This window comes from Pithys albifrons, chromosome 17 (genome assembly GCF_047495875.1).
Source record: "Pithys albifrons albifrons isolate INPA30051 chromosome 17, PitAlb_v1, whole genome shotgun sequence".
Taxonomy (NCBI): Eukaryota; Metazoa; Chordata; class Aves; order Passeriformes; family Thamnophilidae; genus Pithys; species Pithys albifrons.
The window spans coordinates 5,645,214-5,665,689 of NC_092474.1; the positions used below are offsets into that span (position 1 = coordinate 5,645,214).

The 20,476-nt window shown below is 42.7% G+C and overlaps 3 protein-coding genes across 6 annotated transcripts; 1 reads left to right on the forward strand and 2 right to left on the reverse strand.

The window, feature by feature from the left end:
* Positions 1-941: 941 nt before the first annotated feature.
* On the reverse strand, positions 942-10,870 carry TCTN2 (tectonic family member 2). Of its 2 annotated transcripts, none has more exons than XM_071572207.1 (18): positions 10,738-10,870; positions 9,903-10,016; positions 9,541-9,614; positions 8,708-8,903; positions 8,392-8,492; positions 7,951-8,147; positions 7,594-7,717; positions 6,836-6,968; positions 6,123-6,188; positions 5,111-5,239; positions 4,743-4,820; positions 4,358-4,438; positions 3,926-4,037; positions 3,447-3,550; positions 2,863-3,019; positions 2,087-2,212; positions 1,916-2,004; positions 942-1,174 (listed from the first exon to the last, which is right to left on the reverse strand). In XM_071572207.1, the coding sequence occupies exons 1-18, from the start codon at positions 10,820-10,822 to the stop codon at positions 1,068-1,070; spliced, it is 2,073 nt and encodes a 690-aa protein (XP_071428308.1). In that variant the 5' UTR covers positions 10,823-10,870; the 3' UTR covers positions 942-1,067. The 2 variants fall into 2 exon arrangements, with proteins under 2 accessions (XP_071428308.1, XP_071428306.1); XM_071572205.1 differs by having other exon boundaries at positions 943-1,174; positions 6,836-6,971.
* A 1,071-nt stretch (positions 10,871-11,941) lies between these two features.
* GTF2H3 (general transcription factor IIH subunit 3) lies at positions 11,942-16,698 on the reverse strand. Its single transcript, XM_071571927.1, has 13 exons — positions 16,653-16,698; positions 16,243-16,322; positions 15,851-15,957; positions 15,420-15,583; positions 15,101-15,163; positions 14,832-14,861; positions 14,349-14,377; positions 14,190-14,264; positions 13,875-13,928; positions 13,592-13,660; positions 13,349-13,484; positions 13,230-13,266; positions 11,942-13,141 (listed from the first exon to the last, which is right to left on the reverse strand). The coding sequence occupies exons 1-13, from the start codon at positions 16,660-16,662 to the stop codon at positions 13,072-13,074; spliced, it is 924 nt and encodes a 307-aa protein (XP_071428028.1). The 5' UTR covers positions 16,663-16,698; the 3' UTR covers positions 11,942-13,071.
* Positions 16,699-16,731: 33 nt separating this feature from the next.
* On the forward strand, positions 16,732-20,279 carry EIF2B1 (eukaryotic translation initiation factor 2B subunit alpha). 3 transcript variants are annotated; one of them, XM_071572140.1, is made up of 9 exons: positions 16,732-16,802; positions 17,025-17,126; positions 17,209-17,345; positions 17,419-17,535; positions 17,738-17,854; positions 18,442-18,506; positions 19,094-19,169; positions 19,345-19,470; positions 19,888-20,279. In XM_071572140.1, exons 1-9 carry the CDS (start codon positions 16,790-16,792, stop codon positions 20,041-20,043), a joined length of 909 nt encoding a protein of 302 aa, XP_071428241.1. In that variant the 5' UTR covers positions 16,732-16,789; the 3' UTR covers positions 20,044-20,279. The 3 variants fall into 3 exon arrangements, with proteins under 3 accessions (XP_071428241.1, XP_071428240.1, XP_071428242.1); XM_071572139.1 differs by having other exon boundaries at positions 16,765-16,835; XM_071572141.1 differs by having other exon boundaries at positions 16,791-16,826.
* The last annotated feature ends 197 nt before the right edge of the window (positions 20,280-20,476 follow it).

Sequence of the window (20,476 nt, forward strand, 5' to 3'; positions counted from 1 at the left end):
CCCGCCGCGCCGGCAGCCACGGAGCCACCCCCGAGAGGAGTCCGCGTGGGAGGATGTGCGGAACAAACGCGTGACCGAGAGAATTTAACATATATATATATGTGTGTGTGTGTGTATATATGTATATGTATGTACATATAACCATTGAATGTTAAGGCTTGGAAAGGGTCTTAATATCATCCAGTCCGACCCCTGCCATGGGCAGGGACACATTCCACTGTCCCAGGATGCTCCAGCCTGGCCTTGGACACTGCCAGGAATGGGGCAGCCACAGCTTCTCTGGGCACCCTGTGCCAGGGCCTGCCCAACCTTACGGGAGTTCTTTCTAATATCTAAGGTAAATTTCCCCTCTTTCAGTTTGTACCCATTACTTCTTGTCCTGTTACTGCAGTTCCTGATGGAAAGGCTTTCTCTGGTTCCCTGTATCCCCCTTCAGACATTAGATGGTTTTCTGAGGTCTCCACACAACCTTCCCTTCTCCAGGCTGAACAGCCCCAACGTTCTCACCCTGTCTCCAAAGGGGAGGTGCTCCAGTTCTCTTATCAACTTTATGGCCCATCTGAAGCACCAGAAAATCCCCAAATTGTGTTTGATCAAGGGAGGACAATCAGTAAGTGCCTCCTGTGCCCTGTGGAGCCCAGGTCAGACACTGCAGGTTCCCAATACAAAGCATTAACTGGAAAAGAGAATTTCAGGTGGACACACAAAAACAGCTGAAGTGTTGTGACTTTCCTGCAGTGTGAGCAGGCTGCCCACTGCCCCAAAAGCTCGGGCTGCTGTGAAGAGAAGCTTCTACTCCAGGAGAAAAGAACCAGATTGAGAGGATAAAGATCCATCCATGAGGATGATCCCAAACCCACTGTAGCCTCTGGGCTGGACTCGCCACCCTCTTGAAGTCAACTCTGCACTTTGCTGCTCCAAATGCAGTCTGGAGCTTAAAAATAATTTATTACTTTTTGGTTTAAATAACACAGCCTTTTTCTGTACACCAGAAAAGTACTGATTTTATGTATCTTTAAATGTTTATTTGTCTACAAAATCCAAGAATATTTCTCCCAAAATTTTACCTATATGTTCCATAATTTAGAAAACCAAGGGTTGCTCACAATTGCTGCAAGTAAAGCAAGAAATGCCAAAAACAGGCCTTTAGCAAGACACTGAGAATATGGTTCTCCTGGAAAAGAAAAAAGTGTAAGTGAATGAGAGCTAAATTTTAGTTCAGACAACCACCCACAGATGCAGATTAAATTATGTACATTAATGCAGCACAAAGCAAGGAAGTAAAACGCTTCATACTTATGAAACTTCATACTTGGTGTCACTGAAATTGTGCAGATAATAAACACAGGCAGTTCTCCCTGTCCATGAAACTCCCAGAACAGAGTCCAAGTGCCTTGATGCCCTTTGAAATCCCAGACTTTTAATCTGCAGAGTCTCCCACAAAACAATCCACCATAGTTTTACACAGAAGAAATTTAACTGTCTTAATAATATGGCAAATGGCAAAGTGAGAAACAAAGTCTCCCTCCACCCTTCAAGGGCAATGACACAAACTGACAATGCCACAATTACAGAATAATATAAAGTGGCAAATTCTTTGCCTTAACCAGCACACGTCCCTCCAAACCCCACAGAGGAGTGAAAATGAATCTCTCACTGCCAAACTCTCTGCTCACAAAAGTTCAAGCTTATCCAGAAAATACTTCTAGTAATTAACTTTTTCCACTAGTCTAACTAAGAAATTAATGCACTGTCAAAGAAACAATTAAACAAGACTTTTTGGATCATGCTTTCTGAAGGATAAATTTTACTTCCTCACCACAAAACATTATTTCAGACTAAACTCCACACAACTAATTATGCTTCAAGGAAACATGGCCAGTTTGTGCCATCCCACACTGGTTACTGTTTTTACCTGTGTAAAACCGTGTCAGTGGATAGAAGAGTTGTGGCCAACACACGTCATTTTGATTGCAGTCAAATTCTGCATAAATCCTGTGGTATCTGGAAAAAAGGAACCTTCTGGTCAGTGCTGTTCAGAGTAGTGAGCAGAATGTGAAGTTATCAGTGGTTTTACCAAAATTACCTTGTCCTTGGAATGGGAGGCTGAGCTGGGACCTCAATGAACTGGACAGAAGCTGTGATGGGGAGGAAGCTGAGGCTGTTGGCACAGCTAAGCCCACACTGGAACTGCCACACGACTGTTGAGAAACTGTAACAACAAACACAACTATTACTGCAGGGCTGTACATGGAAATTTAAAGCCTGAACACAACCATGAAAGGACAAAATACACAGTATTTAGAAGGGTGTTGATAATCCCTGGATTTTCAACACCATGCAGGGGGAGATTCAGATCTGGAAATGAGGTAAAATGGAACAGAATGTCATTTATTTAATTGGGATTAACTTGGCAGAGAGGGGAAAGTGTTTGCAAAGTGAAAATTCCATGTTTCAGGAAAGATTAAAGCATTTAGCACAGCTCCCAAGAGCTCTGCATTGGGGTAAGCCAGAACACAGGACAATGTTGTCACTTCCATCACATGACAAGAAATTGAAACATTCTCCTGATGGGATATCCTGGCTCTGCCTACTGCTGTCAGCATCACAGGTTTTATTCAATATTTTGATGAAGTAGAAAGATGATCTGCTTTTAAGCATTAGGAGGTATTTTTATTATTTTCATTTCAGAAGGAGAAGGGCTAACCTGGTTGTGATCAAAGGAATTTGATAATAAAAGGCATGTAAAAATTAGAAGTAACAAAACACCATTTTTGTTTGCAATATTTAAATCTGGATATTTTAGGTAAGCAAGGCTCAAAATGAAACATTTATCTATCAGATAACCACACTCAACTCTACCTGATCTGCACAGCAAGAATCTGTTGCTGGGGGATCCCCTGCACTGCTCCCACCTCAGCAAACATTATCTGAACATTCAGGTTTGCAGGAATATCTGGACAAAAGCCTTTTACGTTCCCAGTGCTCACATTGGTATCAGAACTAAATGGGTCAAGACCTATGGAAAAACAGAGTAATTTAAATGTAAATATTAGGGAAAACATCACATATTCCATAGTTAGATTACTGTTACAGCCCAGTGAAATGCTGGTAACTGTGACACAGAAACATATTGAAGATGCTTTCTCTATGTAAAAAATACATGAAGAAAAGGATTATACTTTTATTATATAAAGGATAATAGATTTATCTGTTGATATCTATTTATTAACAGATAAATAGCAGGTCACATGTGTCCAGGCTGCAGTAAAACAAGCAGCATCCATACACATACTGAGTTACATGCCTATGTTTACACATCTATGGAGTGATGGATCCAAACAGACATAGCAGCATTTGAAATTACATTTTGGGGTTATTTCAGGATGCTCTATTCAGTTTAGGGGCATATTTAGACTATAAAGAACAACACAAACCTCACTTACGTATAATTTCCACCCAGTCATTTGGATCACTGTAACTGGAATTGTCCCTCTTTCCAATGTGAGTAGCTTGGATTAATGAATTCAATTTTTCACTTACATTTCCTCTGCAAAGTAAGAATGTAACATCACACAGAAGGTGAATCTGTCCTGTCTGCCACTCTGGGTTGCAACATTCCTGTATCACAAGCTACATTTCCTTTGAAAGGTGTTATCAGTCAACAAAAATAAACTTGTGAGTTATCTCTTGAAAGGAGAAAATGGCAAAGCATTCCACCCCAACATAATCCTCATTTAAATACAGAGTGAAGCCTTTATAATTTCCCTTTAAAAACAAAGTGAGATTTAACCACAAAAAGCTGAAACACACACATAAATATTTAAAAAGAATGTACCAATGCTGGTAGGAGGCACTTGTAGACAATCATGTAATAATGAACAAAAGGAATGCAGGGAGAGACAATTCAGCTTATGTAGCTCACCTCAAAAGGCTGCAATCTTCATTAATCCCAACTTCCAGAAGGCACCCAGAGTGTGAGTCTACTCCAAATAAAACTGGTCTGTAAGTTGCTGATGCACATAAACCTCTGCCAGCTGTGAAATGAAACCATCTTACTCAAGCTCTCCTCTATGCACCTTTGGTTCTCTGGCTTTCAAATTTGTGCAAACATCAAACTGTAGAAAGCAAACTCAATGTGGTACAGTTCAAAAATAGATACAAGTCAATACCACTCACATTTTGCAAGAAAGCATTAGAGGCTTTCTCACTGACCTCTGACCAAAGGCTTGGGAAGGAAAAGCAAAATTTGGAAGATATGTTAAACTAAAATATATAAAAAAAAACCCAAATCCAAACAGAGTCCCAACATTTTAGCATTAAATGCAGGTGAAGTTGCCACCTCACAATCCAGTACCTGGCTGCCAAATGTTCAGGGTTCCAATAGGATCAGAAGCATTTATATTTGCAGCTCTCACTGGTTTTCCAACTTGATAACCTAAACAGAGAAGGGTCAATCATGAACACTGTATAAAAATCTATAAGCATTAGCATTGTTTTAACAGTAAATGTCATCAATCTTGTAGTAAATGATCAGACATCTCCACTGCCTTACTTTAAATAATCAATATCTATGCAACAAAAGCCTGAGAACCAATCCCTGCTGTTGGCAGTGCAGGAAGGCAGGAAGGGGAAGGTTGGCAACACAAGCAAGTATGAAAGACATATAAAACAGAATCACTGATAATAATCTGCACAGTACATTTTATTTTCTTTTAATAAGCAAAATAAAGTTTTAATACCTGGATTCTCAAACAGCTCTTCTCCATCAGTACTCCTTAAACTTAGAAATTCGACTGTGAATCTCTGTGTCAGTATTTCTGGTAAAAGGAAAAAAATAAGACTTTACTTTTAAATGAGTAAATTAGCAAAAAAATATGGTGTAAAATAGCAAAAAGTATGCTCCATGTAGGATACAAACTTCTGTCCTTCATTAGTAACAGAAGATTCAAAGTAATACAGATTAATGGAAATAACCCCCTTACTTTTCTTTCCACAGTCCAAGGTAAATTCTTTTTAAGTAGGATTAGTAGATAAGAGATTCTATCACAGAATTTACATGTTGAAGAAAAAAAATACAATAAAAAGACATTAAAACATGTCATGATACCTCCATCACATAAGCTTCCAAGGAAGACTGTGACATTTACTTGCTCAATGTTCTTGTCTTTGCAAATGAATGTATAATGCTCTGCAAAAGTTACATTTTGACACAGAGCCTCAGCAGGATGAAGGCTTTCTGGCAGAAGGAGAAGAAAAAAAGCCATAATGAAAAGCATTCTAATTAGAAAGCTCTGCTACTGCAGCTCAAAAAGAACACATTAAAACCCTGGCAAAATTCTGGAAATTACAACATTCATCTTTTTGAGAATTGATTTTACTGCTTAAATGTGAAATGGTACAATCCCCCAAGTTTATTGATATTTTAACATCAGTGGTTTCAAGTCCATTTGCAGCCAAACCACTCCACAAGACACCAGCACTGGACTCTACACCCCCAGCTGATGCCCTTTTCTGGACTGAGAACTCCCTCTGCTTTCATCCCATCCCTCCCAGGGAGCCAGCACTGCCCAGAAACACTCATTAGCTTGGATTCCATTAGTCCAATTTGTGCTAAATTATCCTCCATGGACTGGGAACCACTGAACTGCATCAGATATCTGCTGGAAAAGGCCCTTAAGAAGGGACAACAACTTACAAACCAGAGAAATCCACATCTGCTTACAGCCTGCTCACCCCACTTACATCTTCATCCTGGAAATTTGTTTATTATTATAGTTGAGTTTTTTCTTCTCACGAATTAATTTTAATGTTAGATAAAGGACCTGATTTCCTGACCATTCTCGATATCTTTGTTTATTGTTATAGTTGAGGTTTATATTCTCAAAAATTAATTTTAATGTTAGATAAAGGATCTGATTTCTTGACCAACTTTAGATGAACTGGGGTAAATTAAATACTTTCTGTTTTGCAGGAAGCCAGTTTGCTTTTTCAGTGTTAGTTACCACACAAGACTCCTCCTAAGAATTGCAGCAGGTAAACATTTTAGGCATCAAAATAATCTATTGCATCTGTAGTCCAGGTTTGATAAGAAACCTATTAATTAAATGGAAGACACATACCACTTTCAGTGATGAACTTGTCCCTGTCAGTGATGGTTCTATAGATGACACTTTGTTGGATGAAGTCTGGGAATGAAAACAAACAGACTTACTGTTTTCACAACATCCTTATTTTTATGAACATTGAGTAGAAAATTATTTTGAAAATTAATTTTGGTAAAGACCCAAACTGTTAAAGTAGTTTGAAAGCACAGCTAATTATCTCTGGGTCTTACAAAGGTAATACAGACCAACAAAATTAGACAATAATGGAGCATAAAATAAAATGTCTTCATGCTGGTAATCATATTATCTCAAACCCCAGAATGACTCTTCCTAAGCAGATGCTTTTGTAATGCAGAATAACCACTTCTCGGTGATTCTCAAATGCTGATACTGCCCCCTCCTGACAGAAAAAGGGCTCTGCAAGTCTGAAAGTGGAAAATGGGAGAGATGCTGCTCTGTCACTGTAACCACAACCAGTACGAGCCACCAGAAACAGGTAAATGGGAAACAAAGGCCAAACCCACTATTTCTTACATCCTAAATCTTGGGAAATAGGGGGACACTTCCTAAAAGGCCATCAGGAGCAGAACATCTCCAAATGCTGACCTACAGCCACCAGAGAACAAGATGTTACATGTGGCTGCTACACCAAGAGCCACAGGGTTTGTTCTGTTCTAGCAGCTCTGAGAAAGGTGACCCACATTCCCATGGGGATTTGGGAGCAATACCTGCAGTGCCCGTGTTGATCCTCACGGTGTGGGGCAGCCCCTCCTTGTAGGACCCCAGACTGGTCAGGCATCTGATGTCAAAGTCCTGCAGAAAGGCCACGGGGGCGTTCCCAATACACTGCCCAGCCAGGGACTGCTGGGGGGGTACAAAAATAACTGTGTTGGACCCTTTTCCAGCCCCCTCCTTTTCATTTAATGACTGAAATGCCCTAAATGTGCACAACAGCCTCACATGACACTTTGAGAAACAAGTAATCTGATGTTATCAAAACGTAGCAAAGGAGAGATGAAAATCTGAAAAGCACAGCTTTAGAAACAGTTTCCATGTACAGCTTGGCTTTACTCGAGTTTGTCAAAATAATCATAACCAAAGTGTCTCTAAAATACAAAAGGAATTTGAGGTATCACCAGATGACTGAGAGTCAAAGCCCACTATATTGCTCAACAGGGAAACAAAAAAAATACAGAATATGGTAAGTCAAACTATTAACAAGATGCCAAGACTGCTTTTACCTCTTGAAATAATTAAAACATTACCATTTAAGGGGATGGGCACAGGGAAAAGGAAGAATAATGTTTTCTTTTAACAGTGATCTTGTGGGGTTTTTTGGTTTGGGTTTGGGGTTTTTTTGGTGAAAAATACATTCCACCATTTCACAAGACCAAGTTGCTGAATCTGGTCACAAGGCCACAAGGAGTGTGATGAATGGAGAGGACTAAACAAACCAAGAGGAATCAAAAGCTCACAAAGTGCTTACCTGGGGAATGGTAAAATACTCATTTTCTTCAGTTATAATTGAATCTCCTTGTCTGTAACCAGTGAAAGGTCCCTCAGGGGAAGTTTGTAAAGAGATCATAAAGGCATGAGCTTTGGGTGTAGAACTGCAAAGAAGTTTAGAAATTAAACAGTTCTTTATTCTCTACCTCACATAAATAATGACACATTTGCTTTCACATCCCATGTTGTCATGTAGTACCAATGACACTTCTCCATTTGCATTTAAAGTTCACACCCAAGATTCTAATTTCAAAAGAACTTTCACTATCAAACCAGGCTTATTTTTAGTGGCATGTCCAATGTGTGTGTTGAGAAAAGAAATTTGTTTAAGACTTACACAGAGCCATGATAAAAGTAGCCAAGAAAAGGTGTGTTGTCAAGAGAAGATTGTACACAAAGGAAGGGAAACCACTCCGGAGTGAATTCCATGGACTGGGAAGAGCAGAGCTGATCAAAAGGTGGGTTTACATCCCCACCAAAAACTCCAGTGAAACATGATCCATTGAATAACTGCTGCAAGTCTGGAGTGCACTCCTGAAAGGAAAGGAATGGTCACTCTTTAGCACAGTATTGCATTACCAGTGGCACTACAACTGTATTTACAGGTAAATCAAACAATTTTGGAGAGAGGTCACATTTACTATTAGAAACACTGGAAAATCCAAACAAGCTCTGTGGCCCACCCAGTCTGAAGCATTCAGTACCTTTCACTCCTCCCAGACAACAGAGAGAGTTTGGAAATTTTGAAAACACTTAATCAAAGTTTAATATGAAGTACCAGATCACAGCAACAGCGAACATCACACGCTCCAGCTGTCAAGTTACAAGGACAGGAGCCCAGGGGCTGGAATGCCTGGTTTGGGATGATAGTTGCATTTTCTGTAATAGAATTAGATTAAGAAAAAGTCAGATCAAGTGGACTGAATTTCAAATAAACAGATCATGCACATTGCACTTTATTCTGGCTGTGAGGAACCCTTTTTAAAAATTCCATTAATGATTATTCATCATCTCTTATTGCTGCCCAAACCTCTATAAAGGAGGGAAAGAACAGCCAAAGTGCTATTTCTTCTTTGACATGTCTAAACACTTACCTGAGACATTTCCTGTGAAGGAAGAGTTGGCAAATATTTCAGCTTGAATCAGGAGCTGTGCCAGCATCACTGAACCACGGCAGGCTAAAACCTGGAGTGTTTCCAGCACACAGAGGGGAGAGGGGCAGCACTCAGTGGCATTGGGCAAACACAACTCCAGATTCCTGGTCAAGGTTACAGTCACTTTGGAAATGTTCTGGAAAAATGCAGAATAAAGTTTTACAGCACTTTTGGCTCATATTAAATTGCTTTTAATTACACCATTCATGAGAAGTTGGAATGAAGTGGAATAACAGGAGTTGGAGAGTGGAAGGACAAAGGGTTTGCCTCCAAGACATGCAAACAGTGAGGATATGAACTACATACAAAACTTTTTAAGGCATGAACAGAGGATAAGTTACCTCAGAAATCACATGCACAGAACAAGAGAAAAGAACAAACACCAAAAAGTGAATTTCAGTTTTTACAGCTACCTTCAGTCTAAAACTGAAGTGACTGCAGAACTGATAAAACCCCTAAGGAATTACAAAAAACACTGTATAAACCCACTACTTTTTTATTTCCAGTAGATCATTCCAGGAGACCTGAAACAGTCTCAAATGCTACAGCCAGCCAGGAAGGACAGGCAGTTCTGAAAAGGAGGAAAACAAGGGACCAGTATCAAAACTGCACCTCAGCAAACTCAGCAAGGGCATCCCCACAAAGGGCTGTGTCCAGGAAAACAGGGAAGGGCAAGATATTCAAATGGGGTTGTTAGTACATTAACATTCTCCTGGTATTTCACTGACAGTTCAATCCTCCCCATTTTAGGAAAGAATCAGGACTTTACATACCATACCAGGTGTTACATCCAAATTCCAATCCCCAACTCTTTTACTCCCACTGCAATTTCCAAGTTGCAATTTTCCTATAGCAAAATAAAAGATTTAATGATTTAAACTACTATGTAGAAAAGACTGGGAATAAGAAGGACACTTAAACTCCTTTGGTGCCTTCAGGTACACACACCCTCAGGCCCAGCTGACACTGAGTCAATGCAAATCACAGAATTCTTTTGGAGTTCCTATTTCAGTAACAATTAAAGCACTAAATTAAGTGCATTACCATCTCTCCTGTAGTTTTAGTGCCAAAATTAATAATTCAAACATATTTATTTACATATGGGGAGGAGAAGGGGGAAGTAAAGTGTTCTTACCTGTGTCTTCATCTATAGGACTTAAAATTATAGAAAAACTAACCCCTGAAGAATTTCCAAGAAAAAATGAATTGACTCTGGACCCTGACATGTGGATAAATGAAGGCCGAAAGACTGAAAAAAAAAAGAGAAAGAAACAAGTCTTAACATACACTGACTGAAAAAGGTAACATCTGTAAGACATATTTAGGTCAATTGTTACATTCTTATAAATTGTCACAAATAGAAGAAAAATACACTGCAATGCCTCGTGCAGGGTTGTGTTTACATTCTTGCCAAGTGGGTTCACAGCAGCTTTCTATGCACAAATTCACATTTGTGAAGATGCTCATTAAACACGCAGTAAAATCCCATTACAGCAGGGGCTGCACCACTTCCAGTCCGTGCTGATATGCACAACTCAGACAACAACATTTCTCACTGAGTTCAGCTTATACTTTTTAATTCCTTGGGGCCATGACTTGTTCCAGGGTGGTCCTGCTACCCCTGATCCAGCCACTGCGGGCTCCTGCCCTCAGCATGTGGGCGCAGTGTCAATTTAGGGTTCCGAGCTGCGACTTTCGCTGCATTTTTGTTCACAAACTTTGCCAAGCTTGAAAGGCTCGATACAAGCAGCTCCACCTTCCCCCTCTGCGTCTCCCCCGTGCTGAGCAGCGGCAGAACCCCCAGAGCGAGCACATTCGTGTCTGGGCAGGGTCCCCAGGACCCCCAATCCCTGCGGAACCCTCAGGGATCCGTCACCTCCCCTCACGCCCGCCCGGGCGGGTCCTGCCGCAGATCGGCCCCATCCCCACACCCGCCGCCACTCCCCGCAGCCCCTCACGCCTTGACCCACCGGGGTCCCTGGAGCGCTGCCCGGGGCAGGGACCCGCCAGTAGCAGCAGCAGCAGCAGGAGCGCCCCGGGGCCAACAACTCCCATGGCGTCTACGGCGGCCGGCCCGCCGCCATCTTGCAGCGCCAGCGCGGCGCCATGGCAACGGGGAGGGCGGGGATCGCCATGGCAACGGGGAGGGCGGGGATCGCCATGGCAACGGGGAGGGCGGGGACTGCCATGGCAACGGGGAGGGCGGGGATCGCCATGGCAACGGGGAGGTGCGTGGTCGCCATGGCAAGGAGGAGGGCGGGGGGGGATCGCCCTGGCAACAGAGAGGGGCGGGAGTCGCCATGGCAACAGAGAGGGCGGGGACCGCCATGGCAACGGGGAGGGCGGGAGTCGCCATGGCAACGGGGAGGGCGGGAACGGCCGCCCCTTCAGGGAAAAGGCGGGAAGCGCCGCTGCCTCACGAAAGGCGGCCCGGGAAAAGATGGCAGAGGCTGAGCCGCCAAACAGTGAGGACTATACAAAAATTATCATGTTCTTTGGTGTTTATATGCTTTCCAAGTCTAATGGGCAAGAAGAGAGATTTAACCCCTGAAACAAGCAAGCTCTATGTGATGTCCATGTATTAGAGAAACAAGTCATTTGTTAGATTTGTCTTGTTAAAGTTTAGAGTTTGATTTGTGTCAGTGATCTCAGACCTAGGGGGAGGTTGACAAAGCCCGGGAAGAAGGAAGAGAAAGACTCAGCAGGGCACTGATTGGCATGAGAACCATGAGAATCATTAACCATTAGAAGACAGAACAGAACTATTAACTTGCAGCCACTGAACACTGATTCCTGTTTGTTAAAATGTATAAATAGTGAAAAGTTTTGATAGTGGATGTGCTTGACTTGTGGAATGGCACTGAGCCTGTAGGCTTGTGCAACTCTGAAGTAAATAATCAATGTCTCTCTGAGTGTGTCATTACTGGGCTTGTTGAACAACCAGGTAACAAATCCAATTTTTGCAGACCCAGATGCACCACTGAGGAGCTCAGAGCCCACAGTGGGATCAGCAGTGACATCCCACACGTCTGTCCCTGCCCTTCCTGCTCCACAGGGCTCATCCTCCCTCAGGCACCTCACCCAGAGCCACATCACACTGTTACACAACAGAACTGCCAAGAAAATCGTGTAGCTCACCCTGAAATATCCTATTAAAGCAGTATCTGGCCACAGTTGAAAAAAACCAGGTTTTATTATAAAAGTTTTATACAAAGTAAATTATAAATACAGCCCCCCCACAAAATTGCTTTTGGCAATCACAAAAGCTCACTTTGTACTCTGGCAAGCCTGGATAAAACTGGCACTAAAGCTGTTACAGTGACAAAACCTGATGGGAGTATCAAGACATGACAAATTCCTGTATCAACATTGAGAAGAAAAAAATTAGTCCTTTTCCATGTAGAAAACAATTCCTCTCTGTATTCCTTTCATGAAAAATGCAGTTACTAAAACAGGATAAACCTCCAAACTGTAGTTACTTTTCTGAGGGGGAGACTGTTTAGCTGTTGTCCTGCCATAAAATTCACCAATTCAAAAGTCTTTGCTCTTGTCAAAGGCCAGATGTAAACCCACACACACTGAAAAAAGTGTGCCTGCTGTCATATTATAACTACATCTTTTGTTTTCCAATTTCAATCTAAAATCTGAAAGACTTAGCAGTTAAGTCTGCATTTATTGATGTTATTTTAAACAAAGGGAGGCCTTTTTATTTACAAATGAGGAGATATCAAATTGAGAAAGAAGTACCACAAGGACAATACAGAGGAATATGAATACATGTGAGTGCACACGTAGGGCAATTAGCACCTTTTTATTCAAGTGGCTTCCAAACCATCTTGAAAATGTTGGCTCATTTATTTTGAAACTGATGCTGTTTCAGTCCAAAAATTGCCAGCAAGAAGCTGAAGTCCCTGAACAGCATAACCCACAGTTCTGATCCTACACACTAGAAATGGTCATTCTTAACTTTACACCAACAAAACCAAGACAAAGCTTTCTTGTCTTTGAAAATAGAAACTTTGCAGTGGCCAGAACACCTTCAACTTCACAGGCTGTAACTTTTGATTCCTCGTACAGTTCAGAATTAGGATGTACAACAGCACAGGTTATATGGAAATACAGTGATTTGTTACTTAAAGGGCTGCATAGAAGACATACCACTTAAATATTTATCCCCTAAGAAAAAAGTTATAGCACTTCATACAGTTTTCTTTCATATCCAATAAAAAGTGCCAGCAATTTGTCGAGTTGGTTCCATTTCATGGAATTACTGGAGGAGGTAATGATGTATTTACATTGTGTTGTCACACAGCTACCTTTAATTTCTTCTTTTTCGCTTTCATGACAGGTGGCAATGATATTTTGAAAGCAGTCCTGGAAAAAAAGACATAAAAAAGGAACTGTCAAATACACTGAACGTATTTCCACACCCAGCCCTGACATACAAAGAATAAACACTTACTCGCAGGTACTGCAAATAGGACTGAAGTTGCAGAATACTGGAAAAGAAAAAAATTGGTTTTCACTAAAATAGGTCATTTGAATGTAAGAAATCAGGTTCTTAAATATTTATAAACTTACTTGACAAGCACACAGAGCACACGTAACCAATTTCAATGAGGTTCCGATGACAGAAACACGCAGCTCTGTAGTCAACGTGAACAGGAGGTGGAAGGACCAGCTGTGCCCTCTGCTCTTGGTCAGGGAGAAACACCCACTGCATGGAGAGAGAAAAACACCTTGTGAATTGGACTGGTTCTGCTGTATCACCTCACCAGTGATACTTCACAGGAAAAACCCTCCAGTGTTTTTCAAATGACTTACCAACAAATACTGCAGGAGGGAGGGCATGTGGGGCACTTTCAAATAGATGCCACCTGTAATGTCACAGGCCTGCAAAGCAGAGAGAATGCTCAGGTTGTTGTTTTATGACACTGGCAGGGTATTTAAAATATCCATGCACTGCACAAGGTCTGAACATCAGAACTGTCAGATCCACTGAACATACACCCACTCTTCATTAATGGAAAGAAAAGAGCAGAACATGTTGAATTATCTGGCATCAAGTATCTATGAATTAATATAAACAACAACAGGAAGTCTGTACCTGTTGTAGAAGACCTGAGTCAGTGTCCAGGACACAGCCATCAATCAAAATACTCTGCAAGGGAAGAAAGGAAAGGCATGAAAACCAAATTCAGCCAGGACCAAAGTAGCCCCCTCAGAGTTCCCAACATGACTTTTTTCCCCCCATACATGCCCCCCACATAGAAATGCATCTGCTTTTGCAGATGCAGAGCCACCAAAGCCATAGGAAAGCTCTTTCACTTGATCAGAATGTAATCATAACAGAAATTAATGAATTTGTCATCTTTGCACTTTAATAAAAGATAATATAAATTAAGAAAAAAGCCAGTTTCACCTGTTTCTGTGCTGCAAAGATCACGTTCATGAAATTCATATATTGCAACGTGCTGTCTTCTGCAGCTTTTATGACCTAAACAAAACAACTCAAACTTGTCAGCCTACATATCTCAGCGGATTTGAAGACTAAAAGAAAAACAAGAGCAAAAGTTCTTACCAAAATCCTTGACTTGATTTCCTGGTTGGCTAAGTATTAAAGAGAAATGAATCAGCACATTGTTTGTATCACCATAGTTTGCAGTTCTAATTCTGTAACCTCAGTTAGATATCGAGCCTCTTGCCTGTTAGATCTGACAGGTCAGATCAAATATCTACATCAAACTGTTGCCCAGTCCCAGTGACAACTATCTGTGGACTAATTCCTCTTGACCTCTAAGGAGATTCCAGTTACAGTTTTACTTGCACACAACAGAAAATGTGCATAAGAACGTGGACTATTAATCAAGTCCTCTACTTCTGATCATCACACAGACCTAGTTTAAACTGGGCAACCTCAAATGATCAGAATAAACCACTACTATTAGTGCCAATTTTGGAAATAGGAGTATGTCAAAAACACATGTGTGTGCATAGGCATTTGTGTCTGTTATTCAGGTGCAAATATTTATTCAAGTGCTGCAAACAGGAGAGGAGGTGTTACCTTTTACCTCTTTGCTCATCTTGTTGATGTCTACATTAGCTGACATTAAGGAATCTACATTCCATTCTTGGAAATAACTCCAGGTTCCACACCACATACTCACCACCTTGGCCAACACACACTTAAAAAGCACAACCCACAGTTATTAGGCAAACGTTTCAGTTTTGAATATTACAAGAGAAAAGGAATAGTAAAACTTAATTACTATTGTAAGAAACGGTCTCAAAAGCACATAAAGGCTTTGGATGATTCTGTGACCGAAAGGATACAACAAAGTGCTTTAGCAAGTGATCCTGCTAAGAGTGTTTCTGTCTGCTGGCCCTTCATGTCAGCTGCAACACAAGAAAAGTTGCAAAAGTTACTCTTACATATAAAACAGTTGTTGAAACTGCCCATACCAAATAGTCCAAGTTTTATCTTTGGCAAATAGTATTAATGCAGGGGCCTGAAGAGTCAAGCATAATAAATTCATCTACTTTAAATTTATTACAATTCACATGATGAAAATAGAGGAAATTCCTACAACTCTTCAAGAGTCCAAGTATATTCCATGTCTGCATATTAAGCCTAGAATTTTCTTCTCCTTACTTTTGGTCATGAGGTCTTTAATCTCTTCTGCAATTGCATCATTTATTGCTGTCAATAATTCATATTTTCCATCCTTGCTGCCTGAACAATTAGATTCCATGGAACTGCCTCCATCTCCGAAGGGATCTATGGAAGCCCAACGCTTCCCAGGGTAAAGGAAACGGCTGAAACAGAGGAAAAGCAAAGTATTCATATTTTCTCTCTGCATATTTCTAAGTCTATTTAAATGTCCTTTCTGCCTTATGAGGTTTTTGTTGCTTTGCAATGCACTAAGATAATTTCTTTCCTTCTCTTTTATGGTTAATTTCTTTAAGACAGTGATATGTTACACAGCTTAACTTGGTTTCAACTATACACTTCAACACAACAATAAAATCAGGAGACAGATACAAAAAACTTGAAACCTTTACACTGTTAAGAAGCAGCTCTACCTTTCCTGTGTGTGACTTGCTATCACAGCCAGTTTGTTGGTGCGATTCATGAACAAGTGGGAATTTCCCAGTACCATCACAGCATCGATGCACTTTGACAGGGTGAACTGGTGGAAAAAAGAGAATAGCAGGTAACAGTAACAGTTACAGAGAAACACCTCAGAAGAAATCTGTGAAATAACTGTATTTTAAAAAAATTGAAGATGCAAAAGAAGCTTCCTTTCTTAATAGGAGGCATTTAGGGAAAAAAAAGGAGCATTCTGATATCCATTATACCAGCAGACAAATTTAGGATAGTTCAGAAGTCAAAACTAATCCTGTCTGTTGCCTACTCACTAACATTTAAAGAAAATTACACTCGGCAATAGCCACGGGCAGTGCCAGGGCCGTACCTCCGCCTCTGCCAGCGCCCGCTTCCCCCACCAGATGGGGTTGGTGTCGACGATGATGACCAGCAGGCTCAGCTCGTCCTCTGCAAAAGGACCAACACGGGACCGTCACTCGGGCCCGGCAGGGCAGCCCAGTGCGGGCAGCAGAGCAGCGATACAGAGAGACCGAGGGCTCCCTCCGGCCTCTGCCTCGCACAAGGAACCCGAAGCCACTGCGGTGCCCCCGAACCCACCGCGGTGTCCCAAACCCCACGGCGGTGCCCCCAAGCCCCACTTCGATACCTCCAAATCCACCGCGGTGCCCCCGAATCCACGGCGGCACCTCCCCAGTTCCACCGCGGTGTCCCCAAACCCCACCTCGATACTCCCAAACCCCACCGCGGTGCCCCCAGACCCCATCCACGGTGTCCCACCCGCGCTCATCGCCGCAGCCGGGGGCACCAGCTGCTCGCGGCGGCCGCTGATGACGTCCCGTCCCGGCGCGCCGTCATCCTGGCGCGCTCCGGGCCTGGCCGTGCCCACGCCCCGGCGCGGCGGGCGGAGCGGGGAGATGAGCACGGACGGTACCCGGGATGGGGGAGCTATGGGCACGGACGGTACCGGGGATGGGGGGCCACGGGCACAGACAGTACCGGGGATGGGGGACCACGGGCATAGAGGGTACCGGGGATGGAGGCGATGGGCACGGACGGTACCGGCGATGGGGGAGCGATGGGCACGGACAGTACCAGGGATGGAGGGCAGCGCCGGGCCGGGCCGGCCTGACACGCCCCGTTGTCTTTCAGCGCTGATCGAGACGTTCCGGGCGCAGCTGAGGGACGACCCCGATGTCGCCTCGGCCGTGGCCGCCATCCGCGCCTTGCTGGGCTTCCTCAAGCAGGACCGAGGTGGGCCCGGGCCCCCCGCGCTCAGCCCCGGGCAGGTGTCCCCAGGGCCCGGCGCTGACCCCGCGGCTCTGCCTGTCCCCAGGGGAGACCATCCAGGGCCTGCGGAACAGCCTGCGGGACGCCATCGACACGCTGTCGCGGGTGGACTCCTCGGTGGCCGTGTCGTCCGGCGGGGAGCTGTTCCTGCGCTTCATCAGCCTCACCTCGCTCGAGTACTCGGTACGGGCCGCCCCGCCCGGCCCCGCCGCGCCGCGGGGCCCTCCCGCCTCACCCGCCATCCCCTGTGTTCCAGGACTACTCCAAGTGCAAGGAAATCATGATCGAGCGCGGGGAGATCTTCCTGAGGAAAGTCTCTCTCTCTCGGAACAAAATCGCCAAGCTGTGCCACCCGTTCATCAGAGATGGTGCTGTGAGTAGGCCTGGCGGGGTCACTCCTGTCCTGCTGCGCTGAGGGAGGTACAGGAGGGAGGGGAGTCCAGTTTATTTCTCTCCACCACAGTCTGATGGTGCCTCCTGCATTATCCTGCATGACAAGCCATGGCACCATCAGCAAGTCAAGGTTTCCCAAAGCTCAGCAAAAAGGATATTCTGACTTTTTTCTGTTCTGGCAGCGAATCCTGACACATGCCTACTCCAGGGTGGTCCTCAGGGTGTTGGAAGCAGCTGTGGAGGCAAAGAAAAGATTCAGTGTTTATGTTACTGAATCACAGCCAGATCAAGCAGGGCAAGTACTTGTTAATTTGGTTTTTATCTAGATTAACAGGGTAAGTTAAAGTTACCATCAAACCTGTCATGCCCTAAGAAAATCTCCCAGGCTTGGCTGCAGCATTTTAAATGGCAGCTGTCACTCATATCATGTTAGTCTGGACAAGTGAAAAAAAAAGAACAAAATTGGTAATTAACTTCCCCTACTAAATATCCTAATTAGTGTTATCCAGGTTTTTCTCAAAGGTTTACAAACTTTCCGTCAGTGTCAGGCAACTTGCTTTCCCCTTGGGAGATGGGAGACAACTGATTTCTAGTTGTCTCCTTCAAAAGTAGGGTAAAATAATCAGGATTATTCTAATCATAGCAAAGTAGAATGTAGAGCTAACAATGTCATTTGAAGATGCTTCAGAGCACATTTTGTTGCATAAGTGAAGGAGTAAATGCTGCATCATGTTAACAATTCCTTCCATTTCTGTACAGTAACTTATTTTCTATTCTACAAGAAACAGAGCACTGACAGTCATGTCTTTCAGTCTTTCAGACAATATTTTTCTATCATTGTCTTAAAAGATTTTTAGGGTTCTAACATGTTTTCTTTAATAGGCAGAAAATGGCAAAAGCCCTGAGGAAGCTGAACATTCCTGTGACTGTGATCTTGGATGCTGCAGTTGGGTGAGTCTGATCATGAATCTCAATATTTTTCATCACAATTTTATTTTGACAGTGTTGCACCTCAGTTTTCTGGCAGCTTGTTCAAACTGCAGAGGTTATTACTTAGTTTGTCAAAGCCATCAAACAGGCTAAACAAGTTACACCTTTAGGTGCACAATTAGCAGAGTGTGTCTGGTACAAGACATGTATTTGATTTTGCATGTTAGAATGAAAGGATGAGTCAGACATAATTGTAGAACTCAGATCTGTAAAAAGAACTGAGATGCTACACAGAGGCTACTTTATTCTTAATTTGCATAAGTGTTATAATTTAGGGGGTTTTAAGGTGTTTGCTAAATTACCACTGCTTAGTACAAGCCCAAAACGTGAGAAAAGAAAGAACTATAATAAATCTGAACCTCGGTAAGTTCAAAATGCCCAAGCCCTCCAAGGCACCTTGAATGTAGCAGCTCAGGGACATACAAGAGGCAGATGAAACTAGTGCGGGAAAGTGAAAGTCTGCATGGACTGCTCATTTCTGTTCTGTTCAGCAAATAATTTTCCATATTACCCAATAAAACTTGGATTTTTTTAACCCCTTTGAACAGCTACATTATGGAGAAAGTGGACCTGGTGTTGGTTGGTGCTGAAGGTGTGGTTGAAAGTGGAGGCATTATCAACAAGGTAATCCCAAGTTTCTTCAATCACTCTATGAACTTTCTTTGAGGATTTTAAGGCTTTTTGAAGCCTCTTCTATTTGGCTGCTTTCTAGCAAATGTCTCTGTGTTGTTGGAAGCTGGGCAATATTACATCATGCCTGCACTGAGTCTGCCGTGTTGTTTTCCATCTCTCCCCACAGATTGGCACTAATCAAATTGCTGTGTGTGCCAAAGCCCAGAATAAGCCATTTTATGTGGTAGCAGAAAGTTTCAAGTTTGTAAGACTTTTCCCTCTGAATCAGCAGGATGTCCCTGACAGGTTTAAGGTAAGAGAAATTCTAATTCCACCTTACCCAGCCAAGGTGAACACTTACATGTCTGTGAAAAAATTCCCCCTAAGCACATTTATCTGGATCTCTGTGGCATGTCATGGAGTTGCTCCCTTGTACAGTCACGTGCCAAACAGCCATAATTTGTCTTAATACTAATCTTTAGTTCCTAAAGCAGTTCCTTTGGGGTGCAGGAGCAGCTGAGGGTAAGTAACAGTTAAACCAATACCCTTTAGAACTGGGAATTGTACTTTTTACACAAGATAAAACAGCTGAGACCAAAGTGGCACCAGTCTGTGCACTTCACTTCCTTCAGTTTTCCCACAAACATCTGCTCAAGATTAAAGTGCCACTCTTCCCCAGAGGGTTTAACTTGCAGTTGTGTAATAACCAATGGTCTCTGTTTCCTTCTAGTACAAAGCAGACACTCTGAAAACAAGTCAGAACCTCACAGAGGAGCATCCCTGGATTGACTACACATCCCCTTCACTCATCACTTTGCTGTTCACAGACCTGGGGGTGTTGACTCCATCAGCTGTCAGTGATGAACTCATTAAACTCTACCTGTAACACACAGGATGCATCATCTTCAGTGACTATCAGGGTTGTAAAGACTTGGAAGATGATACAAGTTATAGGAACATGGCAAGGAAACGACATCATAAGGATTAATGTAATTATGGACCACTCTTGACAAAATTCCAAAAGTTACTACAGCTTCTAAAGACCTAGAGTAAATTATTTTAAAGATAGGTGGAGTATTTTGGTACTGTAAATTAAAATACCTTATGGTGTGTTCAGACTCATTCTGAGATGTGCTGTTACTTACTGATCTGTGGGATGTACCTGAAAAAAACCCAAAATTAAAACATGCACAAAGCTGCTGATGGGAATTGCAGCTCCTGCCACACCAGAGCAGTGCTTTTAGCTTTGTTCTCAACAACTGCAGGCTGGTTTGTGTGTCTTGATAGATGTCAGGTCTCTCCATGAAGAAATTGGATCA

Bases quoted from the DNA above. Each gene is read 5' to 3' on its own strand.
- EIF2B1 (XM_071572139.1), top strand. From the start codon at position 16,790: ATGAGCACGGACGGTACCCGGGATGGGGGAGCTATGGGCACGGACG. The intron at 17,536-17,737 runs GTGAGTAGGCCT...CTGTTCTGGCAG, and splicing joins CGTTCATCAGAGATGGTGCT to CGAATCCTGACACATGCCTA. The intron at 19,170-19,344 runs GTAATCCCAAGT...CTCTCCCCACAG, and splicing joins GTGGAGGCATTATCAACAAG to ATTGGCACTAATCAAATTGC.
- TCTN2 (XM_071572205.1), bottom strand. From the start codon at position 10,822: ATGGGAGTTGTTGGCCCCGGGGCGCTCCTGCTGCTGCTGCTGCTACTG. The intron at 7,718-7,950 runs GTAAGTCTTAAA...ACTTCTTTGCAG, and splicing joins TACTTTTATCATGGCTCTGT to TTCTACACCCAAAGCTCATG. The intron at 4,821-5,110 runs GTATCATGACAT...TCCTTTTACCAG, and splicing joins TGGAAGCTTATGTGATGGAG to AAATACTGACACAGAGATTC.
- GTF2H3 (XM_071571927.1), bottom strand. The intron at 14,862-15,100 runs GTATCCTTTCGG...CAGCTAATGTAG, and splicing joins ACTTGCTAAAGCACTTTGTT to ACATCAACAAGATGAGCAAA. The intron at 14,265-14,348 runs GTAAGAACTTTT...TGTTTTGTTTAG, and splicing joins AAATCAAGTCAAGGATTTTG to GTCATAAAAGCTGCAGAAGA.